The 22,678-nt window shown below is 44.8% G+C and overlaps 1 protein-coding gene across 9 annotated transcripts in view; it reads right to left on the bottom strand.

The window, feature by feature from the left end:
- Positions 1-22,678, bottom strand: part of RTKN (rhotekin) — a 105,798-nt gene that overhangs the window by 62,616 nt on the left and 20,504 nt on the right. For 5 of the 9 annotated variants that reach the window (XR_012680399.1, XR_012680398.1, XR_012680400.1 and 2 more), the window contains exon 1: positions 472-1,328. The exons of 3 other annotated variants lie outside the window; for them this stretch is intronic. Coding sequence is in view for 2 of the 6 variants with exons in the window: in XM_075193668.1 (XP_075049769.1) it covers positions 472-594 (123 nt within the window). In the remaining 4 variants the exon portion in view is untranslated. Of the gene's footprint in view, positions 1-471; positions 1,342-22,678 lie in introns of those variants that run through there. One more of the 9 variants, XM_075193671.1, reaches the window with a different exon arrangement.

Below are 22,678 nucleotides of genomic sequence, written 5' to 3'. Positions count from 1 at the left end.
AGACAACGACACAGACAGAAGGGAGCTATGAGACAAGGAGCCTGCCCCTCCCACTGCAGGGTGACACAGACAGAAGGGAGCTATGAGACAAGGAGCCTGCCCCTCCCACTGCAGGGTGACACAGACAGAAGGGAGCTATGAGACAAGGAGCATGCCCCTCCCACTGCAGGGTGACACAGACAGAAGGGAGCTATGACACAAGGAGCCTGCCCCTCCCACTGCAGGGTGATATAGACAGAAGGGAGCTATGACATGGAGCATGCCCCTCCCACTGCAGGGTGACACAGACAGAAGGGAGCTATGAGACAAGGAGCATGCCCCTCCCACTGCAGGGTGACACAGACAGAAGGGAGCTATGAGACAAGGAGCTTGCCCCTCCCACTGCAGGGTGACACAGACAGAAGGGAGCTATGATACAAGGAGCATGCCCCTCCCACTGCAGGGTGACACAGTCAGGGCGACGTTTATTACCTGCAGGCTGAGTGCAATCTGCCGGATGTATAACATGTTCATATCTTGTAGTATCCACAGTCTCTCTTCCATGTCGGACCATTTGTCTGGGGGCTCCCAGTGCGGCCCTTTATCCTGCGCCATTATTATACCCCAGTACCTCGCACACTAACATCTGTCACCCCCGTTTTTATCCCAACTCAGCATATGAGACTGGACTCCCCAGAATTATCTCCTGACCTGTATATCCTCTAGTGCCCCTATATTATTACACAGTGTTATACAGAGTGAGGAGTATTATGCAGCATATCATACGCAGATTGTTATACAGAGTGCAGTGTTATACACAGAGTATTATTACAGAGTGCAGAGTATTATGCAGCATATCATGTAGAGTTTTATAGAGTACAGAGTATAGTACACAGAGTATTATTACAGCGTGTTATACAGAGTGCAGAGTATTATGCAGCATATCATACAAAGAGTTTTATAGAGTGCATAGTATTATTAGAGTGCAGAGTGTTATAGACAGAGTATTATTACAGAGTGCAGAGTGTTATAGACAGAGTATTATTACAGAGTGCAGGGTGTTATACACAGAGTATTATTACAGAGTGCAGGGTGTTATACACAGAGTATTATTACAGAGTGCAGAGTGTTATACACAGAGTATTAATACAGAGTGCAGGCTGTTATACACAGAGAGCAGAGTCTATCCATATCTATAATATAATATATAATGTAATATTATATAATATAGGGACAGGCCGGCTGCTGTGGAGTCCACGTCTGTCACCTTCTCTCCCTCTTCCTCTCTCCAGTACTTTCCTTCCGCCTGTTCTCTGCCTCCCACCCCCAGCTGAAAGACCTTCATTCATTGCCAGTCTCTCCCACCCCCCCTTCCAGAGAGAAGGAAGGTTTCCGGGACTCACCCATTAACCCCCAAACTACTTCCCTCACACACAGCTGTATACTGACACCAGCGGGATTGTGACAGGGGGCTACCAGGGGCTTATATGGAGTAACAGGAGGGGTTATATGGAGTAACAAGAAGGGTTATATGGAGTAACAGTAGTGGTTATATGGAGTAACAGAAGGGGTTATATGGAGTAACAAGAAGGGTTATATGGAGTAACAGGAGGGATTATATGGAGTAACAGGAGGGGATAATTGGAGTAACAGGATTGGTTATATGGAGTAACAAGAAGGGTTATATGGCGTAACAAGAAGGGTTATATGGAGTAACAGGAGGGGTTATATGGAGTAACAGGATTGGTTATATGGAGTAACAGGAGGGGCTATATGGAGTAACAGGATTGGTTATATGGAGTAACAGGAGGGGTTATATGGAGTTATAGGAGGGGTTATATGGAGTAACAAGAAGGGTTATATGGAGTAACAAGAAGGGTTATATGGAGTAACAGGAGAGGATATATGGAGTAACAGGATTGGTTATATGGAGTAACAGGAGGGGTTATATGGAGTTATAGGAGGGGTTATATGGAGTAACAAGAAGGGTTATATGGAGTAACAGGAGAGGATATATGGAGTAACAGGATTGGTTATATGGAGTAACAGGAGGGGCTATATGGAGTAACAGGATTGGTTATATGGAGTAACAGGAGGGGTTATATGGAGTTATAGGAGGGGTTATATGGAGTAACAAGAAGGGTTATATGGAGTAATAGGAGGGGTTATATGGAGTAACAGGAGTGGTTATATGGAGTAATAAGATTGGTTAAATGGAGTACCAAGAAGGGTTATATGGAGTAATAGGAGGGGTTATATGGAGTAACCAGAGGGGTTATATGGAGTTATAGGAGGGGTTATATGGAGTAACAAGAAGGGTTATATGGAGTAATAGGATTGGTTATATGGAGTAACAGAAGGGGTTATATGAAGTAACAAAAAGGGTTATATGGAGTAACAGGATTGGTTATATGGAGTAACAAGAAGGGTTATATGGAGTAACAAGAAGGGTTATATGGAGTAATAGGATTGGTTATATGGAGTAATAGGATTGGTTATATGGAGTAACAAAAAGGGTTAGATGGAGTAATAGGAGGGGTTATATGGAGTAAGAAGAAGGGTTATATGGAGCAACAGGATTGGCTATATGGAGTAACAGGAGGGGTTATATGGAGTAATAGGAGGGGTTATATGGAGTAATAGGAGGGGTTATATGGAGTAACAAGAAGGGTTATATGGAGTAACAGGATTGGCTACATGGAGTAACAGGATTGGTTATATGGAGTAATAGGAGGGGTTATATGGAGTAATAGGAGGGGTTATATGGAGTAACAAGAAGGGTTATATGGAGCAACAGGAGGGGTTATATGGAGTAACAAGAAGGGTTATATGGAGCAACAGGATTGGTTATATGGAGTAATAGGAGGGGTTATATGGAGTAACAAGAAGGGTTATATGGAGCAACAGGATTGGTTATATGGAGTAACAAGAAGGGTTATATGGAGTAACAGGAGGGGTTATATGGAGTAACAAGAAGGGTTATATGGAGCAACAGGATTGGTTATATGGAGTAATAGGAGGGGTTATATGGAGCAACAGGAGGGGTTATATGGAGTAACAAGAAGGGTTATATGGAGTAACAGGAGGGATTATATGGAGTAATAGAATTGGTTATATGGAATAACAGGAGGGGTCATATGGAGTAATAAGATGAGTTATACGGAGTAACAGGAGGGGTTATATGGAGTAATAGGAGGAATTATATGAAAAATTAGAATTAGGAGGTGTCCTATGAAGCAACAAGAGGGGTTATATGGAGTAATAGGAGGAGTTATAGGCTGTAATAGAAAGGGTTATATAGATGGGTTATATGGAGTAACAGCAGGAGTTATAGGGAGTAATATGATTAATTAAATGGAGTGACAGGAGGGGTTATAGGGAGTAATAGGAGGTGCTACAGGGAGTAATACTAGGGGGTAGAGGTAGTAATAGAAGGGGTTATAGAAATGGGTTATATGGAGTAGCAGCAGGAGTTGCATAGAGTAAAAGCAAAAAGTATATGGAGTAATAGGAGGAGTTATAGGCTGTAATAGAATGGGTTATATAGATGTGTTATATGGAGTAACAGTAGGAGTTACAGGGAATAATATGATGAATTATATGGAGTAATAGGAGTGATTATAGGAAGTAATAAGAGGGGCTATATGGAGTAAGAGCAGAAGTTAAATGGAGTAATAGGTGGAATTATATGGAGTAATAGGAGGAGTTATAGGGTGAAATAGGAGGGGTTATATGGAGTAATAGGTGAAATTATATGGAGTAATAGGAGGAGTTATAGGGTGAAATACGAGGGGTTAGAGGGAGTAATATGATTAATGGAGTGACAGGAGGGGTTATAGGGAGTAATACTAGGGGGTAGAGGTAGTAATAGAAGGGGTTATAGAAATGGGATATATGGAGTAACAGCAGGAGTTGCATGGAGTAAAAGCAGGAATTACAGTCAAGTCCATAAATATTGGGACATCAACACAATTCTCATATTTTGGGCTCTATACACCACCACAATGGATTTGAAATGAAACTAACAAGATGTGTTTTAACTGCAGAGTTTCAGCTTTAATTTGAGGGTATTTACATCCAAATCAGGTGACCAGTGTAGGAATTACAGTGGTTTCTATATGTGCCTCCCACTTTTTAAGGGACCAAAATTAATGGGACAATTGACTCAAATGCTATTTCATGGACATCAGTGGGCTATACCCTCGTTATTTCATCATCAAATAAGCAGGTAAAGGGTCTTGAGTTGATTCTAGGTGTGACATTTGAATTTGGAATCTGTTGCTGTCGACTCTCAATATGAGATCCAAAGAGCTGTCACTATCAGTGAAGCAAGCCATCATTAGGCTGAAAAATCAAAACAAACCCATCAGAGAGATAGCAAAAACATTAGGTGTGACTAAATCAACTGTTTGGAACATTCTTAAAAAGAAAGAATGCACCGGAGAGCTCAGCAACACCAAAAGACCTGGAAGACCACGGAAAACAACTGTGGTGGATGACAGAAGAATTTTTCCCTGGTGAAGAAATACCCCTTCACAACAGTTGGCCAAATCAAGAACACTCTCCAGGAGGTAGGTGTATATGTGTCAAAGTCAACAATCAAGAGAAGACTTCACAAGAGTGAATATAGAGGGTTCACCACAAGATGTAAACCATTTGTGAGCCACAAAAACAGGAAGACCGGATTGGAGTTTGGCAAACAACATCTAAAAAAGCCATTACAGTTCTGGAACAACATCCTATGGACAGATGAGACAAAGATCAACTTGTACCAGAGTGATGGGAAGAGAAGAGTATGGAAAAGGAAAGGAACTGCTCATGATCCAAAACATACCACCTCATCAGTGAAGCATGGTGGTGGCAGTGTCATGGCGTGGGCATGTGTGGCTGCCAATGGAACTGGTTCCCTTGTATTTATTGATGATGTGACTGCTGACAAAAGCAGCAGGATGAATTCTGAAGTGTTTCGGGCAATATTATCTGCAAAAATTCAGTCAAATACTTCAGAACTCATTGGACGGCGCTTCACAGTGCAGATGGACAATGACCCGAAGCAAACTGCAAAAGCAACCAAAGAGTTTTGCAATGCTAACAAGTGGAATGTTATGCAATGGCCAAGTTAATCACCTGACCTGAATCCGATTGAGCATGCATTTCACTTGATGAAGACAAAACTGAAGGGAAAATGCCCCAAGAACAAGCAGGAACTGAAGACATTTGCAGTAGAGGCCTGGCAGAGCATCACCAGGGATGAAACCCAGCGTCTGGTGATGTCTATGCCTTCCAGACTTCAGGCTGTAATTGATTGCAAAGGATTTGCAACAAATAGTGATAAAATCCCTCAAATCCTCCTCCACTACTGGCCCCAATGGTTTCTCAGCACAGTATTACAAAAAGTTTGCTGTGGACCTTGTTCCTCATTAAACGACCTTTTATAATCAAATTCTGGAAGGGGCATTCTTTGACTCTCCCACTACTCTTGCTAATATTGCAGTCATTCCAAAACCGGGAAGGACCTTCTTCATTGTGAGGACTATAGACCCATTTCCCTTCTTAATGTAGACCTCAAGCTTTATGCTAAAATCCTGACCACCAGACTTAACCCCCTGCTTCCAAACCTGGTCCACCCAGACCAAACAGGCTTCATTCCAGCGAGGCAGGCCCCTGACAACACTAGGAGGACCATCGATTTGATCCATTCTATACATAGTGGAAGATTGCCCTCCCTCTTGATGGCCTTGGATGCGGAAAAGGCATTTGACCGCATCTCTTGGACATTTATGCAGGGGGTACTCGAATCGATGGGCTTCTCTGGTAGGTTTCTGACCGGTATTTCAGCTCTCTACCGAAACCCTTCTACCACTATATTGGTTAATGGCCTAACCTTCAAACCATTTACAATTTCCAATGGCACTCGCCAGGGATGCCCCCTCTCCCCATTGATCTTCGCGCTTATAATTGAACCACTAGCGGCCTTAATTCTTTGCAACCAGTCCATTTATGGTATAAAGGTCGGGTCTACGGAAAGTAAAGTTGCTTTATATGCAGACGATGTCCTCATTAGCATGTCTAAACCCATCACTTCCCTTCCTCCTCTTCTTTCTGAATTAGAAACTTATGGGCACTTCTTGGGTTATAAAATTAACCCTGCCAAAACTGAAACATTAGATTTTTATATCTCTAAAACAGATAAGATAATTTTAGATCAAACATTCCCCTTCACTTGGCATCGCCATAAAATAAAGTACTTGGGTGTCTTTCTGACCGAAAATCTCTTCCATCTGTTTCAAGCTAACTTTCCCCATACCCTATCCCAAATTAAGAAAGATTTTAGCACCTGGTCCCACCAATTTATCTCCTGGATAGGCCGTATAAACTCTGTTAAAATGAATATCCTTTCTAGACTATTATATCTTTTTCAAACCCTCCCTATTCAAATTCCCCCCTACGTCTTTAAGTTCCTTCAATTTGAGTCATCTAAATTTATTTGGACAGGTAGACGTCCTCGTGTACGGCTCGGGGTTCTACAGAGCTCCTCATGGGGTGGAGGTCTAGGAATACCTAATTTCAAAAAATATTACCTATCAGCCCAACTTGCTGTAACAGATTCTGGATACTATATTACTAATCTTGATTAGCACTGGCTTACCTGAGGTGCGGAGTCTAACGATCTCCCCGATGTTCACCAAGAACTGCCGCAAGGCGGGGTGGGCTTCGCTGCCAGGAGTTGCAGGTCGCGGTCCCCAGGTTCGCCTCAAGATGTAGTACAGCGGAGTGAAGCGGTGGTAGCGGAGTCAACAAGCCGGTTCGGTACACAGGAATGGAGTCAGGCAGAATCAGAAGGCAACTCGGAGTCAACAAGCCAGGTTCGGTACACGGGTCACAAGAATAGGAGAATGGTCAGCAAGCCGGGTCGGTACACAGGGATTGGAGAGCCAGGGAAGTCAAACAGGCAGAGATCAGCACACAGGAGACACAGGAAACAGGAAGACACTGCAATCCACGAAGAGCAGGAGCCAGGAACAGGTAAGTGTTGCTCTGACACTCAGCGAGTGTCAGAGTGAGGTTTTTATACTGAAGGGGATTCAAAATCCCCGCCTCTAGGGTTGTGGTCATGTGACCGCCTCCGGGTGCGGTCACATGGTCCAGAATGCGGAAGTGCGGCTGGACGGAGCGGCGGGGATCAGGTAAGTCCGTGACAGTACCCCCTGCCATAAAGGTGGACTCCGAACACCTAATATGGTTTCAAAGGAAATTTTTTATGGAAGGATTTAAGTAGACGGGGAGCATGTAGGTCAATGGCTCTTACCCATGAGCGCTCCTCAGGGCCGTAACCCTTCCAATCCACCAAGAACTGTATGGCACCTTGAACTTTACGAGAACCTAGGATAGTTTTAATCTCGTATTCAACTTGATCCCGATCCACAGCAGGAGGAGGAGTTCTGGATGAGGTGGAGAATCTGTTGGTTACCATCGGTTTTAACAAGGAGACATGGAAGACATTGGGTATGCGTAAGGAAGGAGGCAGACTCAATCTAAAGGCTACGGGATTAATAATCTCAGATATAGCAAATGGGCCAATAAACTTGGGAGCAAATTTTTTACTGGGAACCTTTAAACGAATGTTCTGGGTGGATAGCCATACCCTGTCACCAACTGCAAAACTTGGAGTCATTCTTCTCCTTTTATCGTAGAATTTTTTGGAACGAGTAGTTGCTTGTTTTAAGTTTGTCTTGGTTTGTTCCCAAATATCAAAGAAGTTACGAACCAGAGAGTCCACTGCTGGAACTTCAGAAGATGAGACTTGGGAGAAGGTGGGTAGTCTAGGATGGCAGCCATATAGAAAAAAAAAGGGGGAGTTAGAGATGGCCTCATGAAAATGGTTGTTATGGGCGAACTCGGCCCAAGGGAGAAGGTCCACCCAGTTGTCTTGGTTACTAGAGATAAATATTCTTAGAAACTTCTCTAATTCTTGGTTGGTTCTCTCAGTAGCCCCATTGGACTGGGGATGATATGCGGAAGAGAAGTCAAGCTTAATCCCGGATTTATTGCAAAAAGACCGCCAAAATTTTGATATGAATTGTGATCCCCTATCGGAGACAATATGTTGAGGACAGCCATGGAGGCGAAATATTTCTTTAATAAAAATATCGGCTAAGGAGGAGGAAGAAGGAAGGCCTTTGAGAGCAATAAAGTGAGCTGTTTTAGAGAAGCGATCCGTGACCACAAGCACTACAGTACAGGATTTGGAAGGGGGAAGGTCCGTGATAAAATCCATGGAGATCTGTGACCAAGGGTAATCAGGAATGGGTAATGGGAGCAAGCATCCATAAGGCTTCTTCCTAGAGGTCTTGTGTTGAGCACATTTGGAACAAGCAGCAACAAATCTCTTCACATCCTCCAGCAAGGAAGGCCACCAGTAGCTTCGGGACAATAAGTCCCAGGTCTTGCGAATGCCGGCATGCCCAGAGAAGAGTGAGTGATGAGCCCTGTGAAGGAGCCGGGTGCGTAGATGTGGCAAGATGAATGTTTTGCCTGGAGGACAACCCTTTTTCAGGTGTGTAGCTGCCAATACTTGACATGGATTTACAATGAATTTCTTATCTTCCGAGGATTCCATGTCAGCTGTATCAAAAGAGCGAGATAAGGCGTCTGCCTTCGTATTCTTAGATCCTGAGTGAAAAGTGATGTTGAAATCAAAGCGTGAGAAGAATAAGGACCACCTTGCTTGTCGAGAGTTTAGACATCGAGCAGTGCGTAAGTAAAGCAAATTCTTATGGTCGGTATATATGGTGATAGGGAATTGCGCTCCTTCTAGTAAATGTCTCCATTCGGAGAGAGCCAATTTGATGGCCAGGAGCTCTTTGTCGCCAATCCCATAATTCCTCTCAGCAGGTAAAAAGCGACGGGAAAAGAATCCGCAGGGATGAAGTTTTCCAGAAGGACCTCGCTGTGATAGTACGGCTCCTGTGCCAACAGAAGAGGCATCTACCTCCAGGACAAAGGGACGAGAACAATCTGGCTGTTGAAGAATGGGTGCAGATGAAAAGAGAGACTTTAATAATATAAAGGCTTGGATAGCCTCAGAGGACCAAATACCAGCATCAGCAGATTTGCGGGTCAATGCTGAGATGGGAGCCACGAGAGAGGAGTACCCCTTGATAAATTGACGATAATAGTTGGAGAATCCTAGGAAGCGTTGAGTGGCCTTAAGGCCCGAAGGTTGGGGCCAGTCAAGTATGGCTTTCAATTTTGTGGGATCCATCTGTAGACCGGTGCCCGAAATAATATATCCCAGGAAGGGAATTTGTCTCTGCTCGAAGGTGCATTTCTCCAATTTGCAAAATAACTGATTTTTTCGGATACGAGAGAGGACCTCCAATACATGAGTACGATGGGATGCTAGATCTTGAGAAAAGATGAGAATGTCGTCCAAGTAGATGACTACAGATTGGTACAAGAGGTCTTGAAACAGCTCATTCATAAAGCTCTGAAATATGGCTGGGGCATTGCATAGCCCGAAAGGCATAACCAGATATTCAAAGTGGCCGTCTCGGGTGTTAAACGCCGTCTTCCATTCATCCCCCTCCTTAATTCGTATAAGGTTATACGCTCCTCTGAGGTCAAGTTTAGAAAAGATGGTGGCACCCTTGATCTGGTCAAATAATTCAGAAATCAGTGGCAGTGGATACCGATTTTTAACGGTAATGGCATTCAGGCCTCTGTAATCAATGCAAGGGCGGAGGCCCCCATCTTTCTTTTTTACGAAGAAGCCAGCCCCAGCTGGGGAGGCAGACTTGCGGATGAAGCCCCTGTTTAGATTTTCTTGGATGTACTCCTCCATAGCCTTAGATTCCGGGAGGGAAAGGGGGTAAACACGGCCCCTGGGAATGGGTTTACCAGGTATCAGATCAATGCCACAGTCCCAGATTCTGTGAGGGGGAAGTCTAGTGGCCTCTTGTTGACAAAACACATCAGAGAAGGTTTGGTATGGCTCAGGCAGGAGAGTCACAGGAAATTCTTGGGTACGTCTGGGACTATTCGGGGGAACCACTCTCTGTAGGCAGCGAGAGAAGCAGGACTGTCCCCAGGACAATATGTGACCAGATTTCCAGTCCAAGGTGGGAGAGTGGACACGAAGCCAAGGAAGTCCTAGGATGACTGGGTTGGTAGATCTCTGTATTACTAGAAAAGAAATCTTCTCCCGATGAAGTGCTCCTATCTGAAGTAGAAGAGGAATAGTGCGTACCAGGATGGACCCCTCAGGGATTCTTCCCCCATCAATGGCCATCAGAGAGATGGGTTGTTCCAAGGCTTGTGTGGGAATAGCGAATTGTTTAACTACTGTGGCAGAAATGAAATTTCCTGCGGCTCCGGAATCTAGAAGAGCCGACTGCGGGAAGGTCTTTTGTCCTAACTGAAGGGAAATGGGAATAGACAGGCAATCATTACTATTGGGAACTGACTGACACTGAGAGAAGAGGCCCAACGATACAGCTCCAGAACTCGTTAGGCCCTGTCGTTTCCCGAACGTTTGGGACAAGAACTCAGAAGATGGCCACTCTCTCCACAATATAAACACAACTTGTTCCGAAATCTCCTCTCCCTCTCTTCGGCTGATAGGCGGGTCCTCCCAAGTTGCATGGGCTCTTCAGGGGGAAGAACAGGGGTTTGGAAGTTGGGGGCCAAGCGAATCATGCTACGCCGCGACTGTTCCTTCTCGGAATTACGTTCCTTGAAACGCAAATCAATTTTGACACAGAGGGAGGTAATGTCGTCCGAAGACGTAGGGAGTTCCTGGGATACCAACTCGTCTTTGATTCGGTCTGAAAGGCCCTGCCAGAATGTAGCTACTAGAGCCTCATCGTTCCAGCGAAGTTCAGAGGCCATGGTTCTGAAGTGGACCGCATACTGCCCCACAGACTGGTTTCCCTGGCGGAGACGTAGTAAGCCGGAAGCGGCATTGGACACCCTTCCTGGCTCATCAAATATTTTCTTGAAGGTGGACAAGAAGAGGTTGAAGTTATGTAGAATGGGGTCGTCCCTCTCCCATAAGGGGGAAGCCCATGCTAAAGCTTGACCGGACAATAACGAAATCACATAGGCCACTTTCGTTTTTCCGGAGGGGAAGTTCCCAGGTAGAAGCTCGAATTGTATGGAGCATTGATTTAAAAATCCTCTGCAATTTTTAGGGTCTCCATCGAACTTAGGTGGGTTAGGTAACCGTAGCTGCGAGGAAGAAGCTGCTGCTGCGGCCTGAGGTACAGGGGCCACTGCCGGCCCAGGTGATCCACCAGCCACTAGGGTGTTCTGGACAACATCCAAGCGAGTGGATAGACTATTGAGGAATTTTAAAAGTTGCTCTTGGTTAGCTTCTTGCTTATCCATCCTAAATGCTCCAACAGATCTTTAGCTGTGGTATCCATGGTCAGAGCAAATTGTAACAGATTCTGGATACTATATTACTAATCTTGATGAGCACTGGCTTACCTGAGGTGCGGAGTCTAACGATCTCCCCGGTGTTCACCAAGAACCGCCGCAAGGCGGGGTGGGCTTCGCTGCCAGGAGTCGCAGGTCGCGGTCCCCAGGTTCGCCTCAAGATGTAGTACAGCGGAGTGAAGCGGTGGTAGCGGAGTCAACAAGCCGGTTCGGTACACAGGAATGGAGTCAGGCAGAATCAGAAGGCAACTCGGAGTCAACAAGCCAGGTTCGGTACACGGGTCACAAGAATAGGAGAATGGTCAGCAAGCTGGGTCGGTACACAGGGATTGGAGAGCCAGGGAAGTCAAACAGGCAGAGATCAGCACACAGGAGACACAGGAAACAGGAAGACACTGCAATCCACGAAGAGCAGGAGCCAGGAACAGGTAAGTGTTGCTCTGACACTCAGCGAGTGTCAGAGTGAGGTTTTTATACTGAAGGGGATTCAAAATCCCCGCCTCTAGGGTTGTGGTCATGTGACCGCCTCCGGGTGCGGTCACATGGTCCAGAATGCGGAAGTGCGGCTGGACGGAGCGGCGGGGATCAGGTAAGTCCGTGACACTTGCTCAATGTGTCTTATGGAACGGTTCTACATCTGCTAGGGTCTGGGTAACTTTGGAGGCTGAGAGTCTGAAGATGCTTACTCCTGCCTCCTTTCTGTGGATTCTAAGGGCACGTTGCCCCAAAAAAGCTCTGACTAATTCCATAATCTCCCACTCTCTAGCTATTTGGGACTCGTCCATGAGGATCTACCGTCTCTCCCCACATCCATCACCAATAATCCCCCTTTTTAATAACCCCGATTTCCCTCCAGGCTTACACCATCCCTCGTTCCTTCCATGGCACTCCTAAGGGATACATTCTCTACATGACATAACTCGCAGTGTATCATTTTCCCAATTCGCAGACATTCAAGCGACACTTGGCCTGCCCACACGGATATTTTACTAATACTTACAAATTCGTAATTTACACTCCATCGCCTAATCTCGCCTTACCTCTCAACTTTTCACAACAATCTAGACATTGTGCCTGCGTCAGGCGTCGACGTCAGGTCTCATATCTAATATCTACTCTAAATTAACCTTTCCCTCTACTCCTCCTCGAGACCCTCATGAGTTGGCATGGGAACATGACCTGGGCTCTCCATTTGATGCGGAGGAATGGTCAGAAATTTGGGACAATGCTGCCTCTAGCTCAATTTGTGTCAGAATAAAAGAAAATGTTTACAAACTCCTCTTCCGGTGGTATTATGTACCTACACGTCTTCAAAAGATACTGCCTCATTCCTCCGACAGATGTTAGCGTCTATGCTCTGGCGCAGGTTCATTTTTACACATATGGTGGGACTGTCCGAAATTGATCCCCATCTGGCGTGAAATTAAATCTTTGATAGAAACAGTGATCCAAATTCCCTTACCCCTCGACCCTAAATTTTTCCTTCTACCACTCGGGTTCCCCATGGCCACTAGGCACCAAAATTAACTTGCTTGTCACATTATTTTAGCGGCCACATGTCAAGTTGCCATTGAATGGAAACAGGTCGCTCCCCCTTCACTTACCGCGGTTATTAATAGGATTTGGCAAACTCATCGGATGGAATACATGACTAGCGTTTTACGGAACTCCGCCAAATCTTTTAACAAGGTCTGGGACCCATGGATGTCTTACTTCCAATACCGCTCCCCCTTTTCTTAGTCACACCCCCTATCCATTCACAACCCTTCCCCTCCTCTAATCATTACATCTAATTCTGGGGTGATCTCTGCCACACCACCCCCTCTCCTCCTTTACCTATCTCTTTATCATTTATCTCTCTCTTTCTCTCTCTCTTTCTTTTCTTTCCTTACTTTTCCTTTTAAAAATAAAAATATACCGGTCTTTCTTTCACATCATCTAATAGAATCTGATCTATTTCCTCTCCGATACACGGAGAGCACTGTTCCTTTATTTAAAATATTGATTGTATTTTGTATGACATAACATGTATTCGTATTGCATTGTATATCTTATGTGACCGTCAACAAACACTTGGTTTAAAAAAAAACCACATCATTATACAGTACTGTAGCTGATCCACAGAATGAAGTAAGAGTAGAAGTTACATAGAGTAATACACGTAGTAGTATATGCAGGTATACAGAGATCCCCTGATATCACAGGCATCGCCTGCAGGTGATGGAGGAACTTGATACAGTCCCAGGGGAATACACCATTCCCATAATATCCCATATACACAGACAGGCTCTGGGAAACGATCAATTACACTGCTGCCCTCCCCTGCTGATATCAATTTACTATGCACTGAAATACAGAAAGTTCTCCAGCAATCAGCACTAGAGGGAGCTCTTGTAGCACTTTCACATACAGCTGTCATAGTATCTGAAGACAGATAAGAGTGTATACAGTCATATAGAAGATGAATACAGAAAGTGAGGAATATATTGGGATGAGGAAGTAATCAGTTCATTATCCTTATTTCTCTGTGGCTGGGATTATTTCTCTTGGACAGGATGGCAGCATGCAGGACAGCCAAGAGCAGCTTCCTGTATGGTGGTGCAGAGTAGTGTGATTTCTGCCATAGTGCAGGGTTTATTTTATTCTGCAACTGATAAACTGCACAGGATCTCCAACCAATCAGGGTGTGTGTGTCTTTGTGAGGGTGTTATATATATATATATATATATATATATATATATATAAAATTCATTGGTCTCTTTGTCTGTCCAGTTATACATTCGGACACCTCTGCACTGATTGGGATGAAATCTATAGGAGGTGGTCCAGTTGAATCCTGGCCAGGTTTTAGGGGAGTTAAGGTTCCGATTGGACCTCCCATTAGAGGACGCTGGTCAGAACTTTGACCCGGAGGCCTGTTGTGGCCCTTCTACTGGATGAATTTGTAAAACATCTATATATACATAAAATAAGTTTGTTTGATTCTTTGTGTGTTTGTTGGCGAATATCTTTGACACCCCTGCACCAATTGGGAGGAAACCAAAGTGAGGTGGTCAAGTTGGATCCCGGGCAGGTTTTAAGGGGGTTAGAGTCCATGTCGGACCTCCCGTTGGTGTACACTGCACAGAACTTTGACCTAGGAGCCTGTTCTGGGCCTTACACTGGATGAATTTGGATGACATTTAATATAAAAACAAAAACGACACTGGGCAGCCACCTCATTGGTGTGTTGGATGAGCTTCTAAACTGCTAATTGTTTTTAAAATGTTGACAGTTACATCCAACTCATTGATAACTTAATAATAATAATTATATATATATATATATATATATATATATACACATACATTAGTATTTGTGTTTGACATTTTTAGCTTAATTTCCTTCAGTATTGATGCATTAATATGTGTTAATATGCCATAATATACACCTGCGTTCCTCCAAACTGTCCCGATTCTGGACCTTTGACCCGACTGCAGAAAGTGATGGGAAATGTGTTGGAAGAGAATAGAGTAGTGGGAGAGTGAGTAGGAGAGGAATACACTGGTTGGTGGGAGAGTACTGGGAAAGTGAGGACAGGAATAGACTGGTTGGAGTAGGAGAGGAGAGTAGTGGGAGAGAGAAGAGGACATGAAAATACTGCTTGGAGTATGAGAGGAGAGTAGTGGGAGATGGAGGAGGACAGGAATACACTTGTTGGTGGGAGAGGAGAGTAGTGGGAAATGGAGGACAGAAATACACTGGTTGGTGGGAGAGTAGTGGGAGAGAGAAGAGGACATGAATATACTGCTTGGAGTATGAGAGGAGAGTATTGGGAGATGGAGGACAGAAATACACTTGTTGGTGGGAGAGGTAAGCAGTGGGAAAGAGAGGAGGATGGGAATATAGTGGTTGGAGTGGGAAAGTAGAGTGGTGGGAGATTGAGGTGGCCAGGAATATACTTGATGGCGGGAGAGGAGAATAGTGGGACAGTGAGGAGAGGAATATACTGGTTGGAGTAGGAGAGGAGAGTAGTGGGAGAGAGAGGACATGAACATACTGGTTGGACTAGGAGAGTAGAGTAGTGGGAGATGGAGGACAGGAATATACTTGATGGTGGGAGAGGAGAGTAGTGGGTGAGAGAGCAGGATGGGAATATACTGGTTGGAGTAGGAGAGGAGAGTAGTGGGAGAGAGAGGACAACAGGAATATACTTGGTTGGGGTGGGAGAGGAGAGTAGTGGGAGAGATGACGACAGGAATATACTTGGTTGGGGTGGGAGAGGAGAGTAGTGGGAGAGAGGACGACAGGAATATACTTGGTTGGGGTGGGAGAGGAGAGTAGTGGGAGAGGAGGACAGGAATATACTGGTTGGAGTGGGAGAGGAGAGTAGTGGTAGAGAGAGGAGGACGGGAATATACTGGTTGGAGTTTGAAAGGAGAATAATGGGAGAGAGGACGACAGGAATATACTGGTTGGAATTTTAGAGGAGAGTAGTGGGAGAGAGAGGACGACAGGAATATACTGGTCGGAGTGGGAGAGGAGAGTAATGGGAGAGAGAGGACGACAGGAATATACTGGTTGGGGTGGGAGAGGAGAGTAGTGGGAGAGGACGACAGGAATATACTGGTTGGGGTGGGAGAGGAGAGTAGTGGGAGAGAGAGGACGACAGGAATATACTGGTTGGAGTGGGAGAGGAGAGTAATGGGAGAGAGAGGATGACAGGAATATACTGGTTGGGGTGGGAGAGGAGAGTAGTGGGAGAGAGAAGAGGACAGGAATATACTGGTTGGGGTGGGAGAGGAGATTAGTGGGAAAGAGAGGATGACAGGAATATACTGGTTGGGGTGGGAGAGTAGAGTAGTGGGAAAGAGAGGATGAAAGGAATATACTGGTTGGGGTGGGATAGTAGAGTAGTGGGAGAGAGAAGAGGACAGGAATATACTGGTTGGGGTGGGAGAGGAGATTAGTGGGAAAGAGAGGATGACAGGAATATACTGGTTGGGGTAGGAGAGTAGAGTAGTGGGAAAGAGAGAACGGCAGGAATATTCTGGTTGGAATGGTAGAGGAGAGTAGTGGGAGAGAGAAGAGGACAGGAATATACTGGTTGGGGTGGGAGAGTAGAGTAGTGGGAGAGAGAAGAGGACAGGAATATACTGGTTGGGGTGGGAGAGTAGAGTAGTGGGAGAGAGAAGAGGACAGGAATATACTGGTTGGAGTTGGAGAGGAGAATAATGGGAGAGAGAGGACGACAGGAATATACTGGTTGGGGTGGGAGAGTAGAGTAGTGGGAGAGAGAAGAGGACAGGAATATACTGGTTGGGGTGGGAGAGTAGAGTAGTGGGAGAGAGAAGAGGACAGGAATATACTGGTTGGGGTGGGAGAGTAGAGTAGTGGGAGAAGAGGACAGGAATATACTGGTTGGGGTGGGAGAGTAGAGTAGTGGGAGAGAGAAGAGGACAGGAATATACTGGTTGGGGTGGGAGAGGAGAGTAGTGGGAAAGAGAGGACGGCAGGAATATACTGGTTGGAATGGTAGAGGAGAGTAGTGGGAGAGAGAAGAGGACAGGAATATACTGGTTGGGGTGGGAGAGTAGAGTAGTGGGAAAGAGAGGATGACAGGAATATACTGGTTGGGGTGGGAGAGTAGAGTAGTGGGAGAGAGAAGAGGACAGGAATATACTGGTTGGGGTGGGAGAGTAGAGTAGTGGGAGAGAGAAGAGGACAGGAATATACTGGTTGGGGTGGGAGAGTAGAGTAGTGGGAGAGAGAAGAGGACAGGAATATACTGGTTGGGGTGGGAGAGTAGAGTAGTGGGAGAGAGAGGATGACAGGAATATACTGGTTAGGGTGGGAGAGGAGATTAGTGGAAGACAGAATACACTATTGGTGGGAAAAAATAATAACTTTGTTGAGGGAAGACAGAGCTGATCTGCATGATGCAGTGTTAGGGCCGTGTGTGGAATGTGGTGTACAAGTCGAATCGAGTATTACAGCGAATTTCTGGCAAAGCCCAGAGACGGAGGACTAGTCCAGACTGGTTGAGGCTTACCCAGAGTCTCACGGGGTGGGAGGGAAAATCTCAGAAGAATACAGGGCCTATTGTTGAGAGGGATGGGTGGATGTAGGCATTAAGAGGATGGTAAATACTCAGTTTGGATAACTACCAAGGTTTGACACAAACGTGAGAGCATAATATGCTTTGTTTCTGTATTATTCTAGGTACTTTCCCTGTGGAGCCTACTATATTATATGTTTCACTCTTGTGATGTGTAACGTTCAATGATACACAGAGACACCTGTGAGTATGAATAGGAGATAAGGGTTTAAAACTGATATTTTTCTCTGAAAGGGACTTTGAGAACAAATTAGTTGTCTAGCTGATGGGGCAGTATAGTAACAGGTCATGCTCATCCAGTGTCACAGACCATGGTCAGTTAGGGCCATAGGTCAAGTTCATGTAAAGTCATAGATCATGCTCATCAAGGGTCACAGATCATAGTTAGGGCAAAATTCATGCTCACTTAGTAATCATGGAAATGTTCCGCCATAGATAATTGTGGCTGGATCCACCTTCTCCAACGTGAAAAAGACTCATTGTGTACATTTATTTCTATTATTGATGCAATGTGCCTGGTGTATATCGTTGTAAATGAAGAAGTGTGTGAAGGTACTGACATTTTCAGACTCAGCATGGTTGTTAACACTGCAACAGGAAATGTAAATTAGTATCTGGCTAAGGTAAGGGGGCAGGCATCGACTAGACAATCACATTCTTTTGCTTGATGCGACCAGGGGGTCTCCTGTATGTCAAACAAGGACAGCAGAGAGTGGACATACAGAGAAAAGGGCACTGCCTGTGAGAGCTTATATTCTACAGGGAGGGGGGATGAGAGACAATAAATGCAAAGGGGTTATGAAGCTTAGTGGTCAAATGTGTAGCTGAGAAAGCGCAGGAGCGTAGGTTGAAGTGTTGATCAGATAGGTCGAAGAGGGTAACCATACTGGGCAGGGGCGATGGGAAGTAGGGAGCCAGGGGAGGAAAGGTAGGATAGAAAGGATAAGAGGACGTTGGGACAGTGTGGAGAGATGAGAGAGAGAGTATGGAAAGCAGTCCGTGTCTTGTGGGTAGAAGCACATGGTAATATAGATCAGTAACAGAGTGGACATACTGCAGAATAAGATAGGACTGCAGACAGAATACAGTAACAGGCTGTTATGTACTAGATGGATGGAGCTGACCATGATAATGCCTAGGCCGGAGGATGAAGAGGAGCTAGAAGGGTAGAGGGTGGGGGTATTAGAGATGGAGGGGCAGACCAAGGTTCGCAGGGTCCAATCATTAGGCCTCAGGTAATAGATATTATGTCCAAGTGAGATCTGGTTCCGGTGGTTTAGAGGCCTAGATTGTGTAGAGGTCCAGAATCACAGGTATTGCCAAAAATATTGGAACCCTCACACTTTTTTCAAATAACTCACACTTTCCTCTAACCAAGTTTTGAAGCCGTATTTCCACAATTCTATGTTAATATATAGAACCTGTGTTTTTCTATTCTGAAATTATTAAGGGATATCCTTTTGTATCAGAAAATGATAGAAATAGCATTGATTAAACTACTGACACTCTAGACTACAATGAGCGTCTTCTTGTGCAAACTGCTCCAGTCCCCCAGATTTCTCCCAACTGCTGCTCTCACATCTCTCTGCAGGTGTCCTATGGGATTTACATCTGGACTCGGTGCTGGTGCTTCCTAACAGTCCATCTTGTCTTGAAGCATCCTTGCGTGCTTTCTGAAGTGTGTTTGGGGTCATAGTCCTGCTGGAACACCCAGGTTTCTGACACTGGGTTCAACATTGCACTCCAAAATGGTCCGGTAGCCTCCAGACTTCATGATGCCATGCACATGTTCAAGACGTCCAGTGCCAGATGCAGCACAGTATCCCAAACATCAGTGAACCTCCTCCATGTGTGACTGTACGGGATGGTGTTCTTTTCACTTTTCTATCTTATAGATGCCTGAACCTGGCAATTGATTGAGGTGTTTCCTCCACCACTGGAACAGTCCTATTATGCAATCTTTGATCAAGTTTTCTCTTAGACCAACATCCAGGGACGCTGGCTACAGTGCCATGAGCCTTAAACTTCCATATAACATTACATACAGTGAAAACTGGAACCTCAAGGTCACTGTAGACTTGAGATTGTCTATGTTTGGTGACAATCCTCTGTCTGACCTCCTCAGAAAATTCTCATGCTCTTTCTTTCCTCCACGCTCACTGCAGTACCCACTGTGACACAAAACAGGAGAATGAGTCATTTTTCTTATTCAAGTTTGTTTAATGAGTCATTTTTCTTTGCAGACACCCACTACTCACCACAGGCGAGTTCTGGTACAAAAGTGAAGGAGAATCACCTGCTTGAAAACTAATTGTTTCTAACTATTTCTAAACGGTGCCAATAACTTTGGCTCATTTAAAGATTTTTGTGTGGAATAAGCTACAACTTAGTAAATGAAAGGAATACATATGTGAATACCAAAATATTTTTTAATTTCAACAATTTTCTGGACATAATGAAGCATTATTAGAAAAAATGACAAAGGTGTCAATACTTTTGGGCACTACTGTAGATGGTGCTTAGGTAGGCTGGTGCTTGGAGACTCACCTAATTAGCAAGGGTTATAGATTGTGCAGGGTCGTGGATGGTGAGGAGGCCATGGTGGTGCAGAGGTCTAATTGGGTTACAAGTTTACTTGCTTCTCACATGCAGGAGAATAGAAGATGTCCCAAGTGACGGGATCCGAGCCCAATCAGAGGGTGTTGTCTGGAAGTCAGGAGAGTGGCGGGTAGATGTGAAACTATTGTTAGTGGTGGAGGGGACTGGGTAGCTGGGCCAATGATCCCACAAGGTCGCAGGTGACCCGAAAGCCAGGCTGCAAGGGAGATCCAGGAGGTAGGCAGTGGGAGCACAACTTTTAGGTGGCACGAGCATTATGTCACAAATCTTGAGCCAGTGCAAACGGACGCTAGTGTCCAAATCCCTGGTAGGACGAGAGAAGCAGTGCTAGTTCAGGGGTGATCTGTCCAGCAAAGTCCTCAAGATGTGGGCATTTTTGGGACATTTATGGTTGCTGCAGCAGAAGCTCTACATGGTCACGTCTGTACCCAGCAGTCATCAGGATACAGGATTACAGCTGGTAATATGCATGCAGGATCTTGTAGGAAGCATGGTATTTATTGCTTAAAATAGCCTTTACAAGGCCTGGTACACACCTATTTGGTACTGATGATCACTGATGAGCCACAAATCACTCTCCACCCCTGTTATAAATTCAGATAAGCACTTGAAATACTGAACATAGGGGATGTTTGAGCAGGTTGGCCAATCTGGGAGAAGGCGTGGATGGCACTGAGCCAACCAATCAGTACAAGGTTTGACTAAGCCAATGGGACTTTATGTCCATGGCCAGCCCATTTCTCTGTGAGCTGTGAAAGAGGGCCGGCCACCCTTCATGCCCACACAGAGATAACACATATTCATTTTTACATCAGGAATAGCTCTAGTCACAGTAAGCAATGAATTATATAAAACTGGATTGCAAAAACAATTTACAGTTATCTGGGATTCCCAGATCTGCATGCTTCCTCATTGGGATAGTTCCCTATAATATCTAACACACCTACACACAGATACATAGGGTCCCCCTTCTAGCAAATGAATGTGACAGTCAACATAACCCTACTTGGCCTCAGACCAGCTGCTAATTATGGTTTGCTTAGGTCCCTGTCTCATTGAAGCTTACAATCTAAATTCCCTACCACCCACACACAAACATTAGGGTACATTTTTTTCTGAAGCCAATTAACCTACCAGTATGTTTTTGGTCTCTGGGAGGAAATGGGAGCACTTAGAGGAAGTCCACGCAAACACGGGGAGAACACACAAATGACACAGAGAGGGCCCTGGTCGAAATATAATTCCAACTTATGACACCAGCTCTCCGAGGCAGCAATGCTAGCCAATGTGTGATTTCCTGACTCGGTTTTACATATTCATGCTGTAGTCATCCAAGCCCAGAAATCAGTATCTTAATATACGTTACGCATTTACAAAAAATATACTCTGCCAGCAAGATAATTATATACAATAAGTTATTTCCTTTCATTTTCATGTGGGGGAAAGTGGATGCCACAGTGTCAGTTTCGGATAATGCATTGTTCCCTGTGTAGATAGATACTTCCGATGCTAAATATTAATTTGTAATAATCGCTGTGTTGAAAGTTCTCCTGTTTGCAACAGGGAGGTCTGAGCAGGAGAGAAATGTGCTGCACATGGGCATAAAGTCCTTACTCATTGGCCCACACAAACCTAGTCCTGATTGCTTGGCTTAGTGCAGCCTGGCTATTCGCTGCCCTGATCACTTCACCCACTGGGATTGGTGCTTTTTTGAATATATGGCAGGGGTGGAGACTGACATATAAAGAATGCAGGTTGCTGCATGTACCATGTTGTCCTGCTGGATGAATCATCACTACCGAATACTGATGTGTAACAGTTCTTGTAATGACTACCTGTGAGCAATAAACACCAAGAACCTGCATGACATCTATTACCTGTAATATCCTGTGACCTACAGATCAGACTGTCAGACTGTCTCATATAATTAATTACCAGTGAGTATTATTAGTAACAGCAAACTTGTAAAATTGTCCTGTTTAACTAATTACTAGTTACTAAATGGGGCAGGTGATTGTGATCATCCAGAGACTGCTGTGCTGTATAATATTAGCATACATGACCTAACTCATATAGTAGAGAGGACCCACTATGTCAGGAGGTTTGGGAGGGGGCAGACCGGGTGAGAATCAAAGGACTGGGAGAGTAATTAGTAATATTATTATTCTCAATTCATTCATTTCCACTGCCTTACAATGGGTAAGTAGGGCATATAAAAAAGAAAAGGAAAAGAGAACGACGTACTGGAAGCATTACAATATAGTACAGAAAATATTACACAGTGTGCAAGAGGGTATAGGTGATTTGGAGAACATGTATGAGGCAAGGGACAAGAGGAAGGAGGACGCTGCTCGTGGGAGCTTACAATCTAAAAGAGCAGAAGTAAGTCTGACAAAAGAGAGGAGACACTGACAGGACTGGGGAGAGTAATGAATTATAAGAGAGAGGAGACACTGACAGGACTGGGGAGAGTAATGAATTATAAGAGAGAGGAGACACTGACACGACTGGGGAGAGTAATGAATAATAACAGAGAGGAGATAC

The sequence above is a fragment of the Mixophyes fleayi genome, assembly GCF_038048845.1.
Source record: "Mixophyes fleayi isolate aMixFle1 chromosome 1 unlocalized genomic scaffold, aMixFle1.hap1 SUPER_1_unloc_2, whole genome shotgun sequence".
Classification (NCBI taxonomy): domain Eukaryota; kingdom Metazoa; phylum Chordata; class Amphibia; order Anura; family Limnodynastidae; genus Mixophyes; species Mixophyes fleayi.
This window is presented reverse-complemented; position numbering and strand designations above follow the sequence as displayed.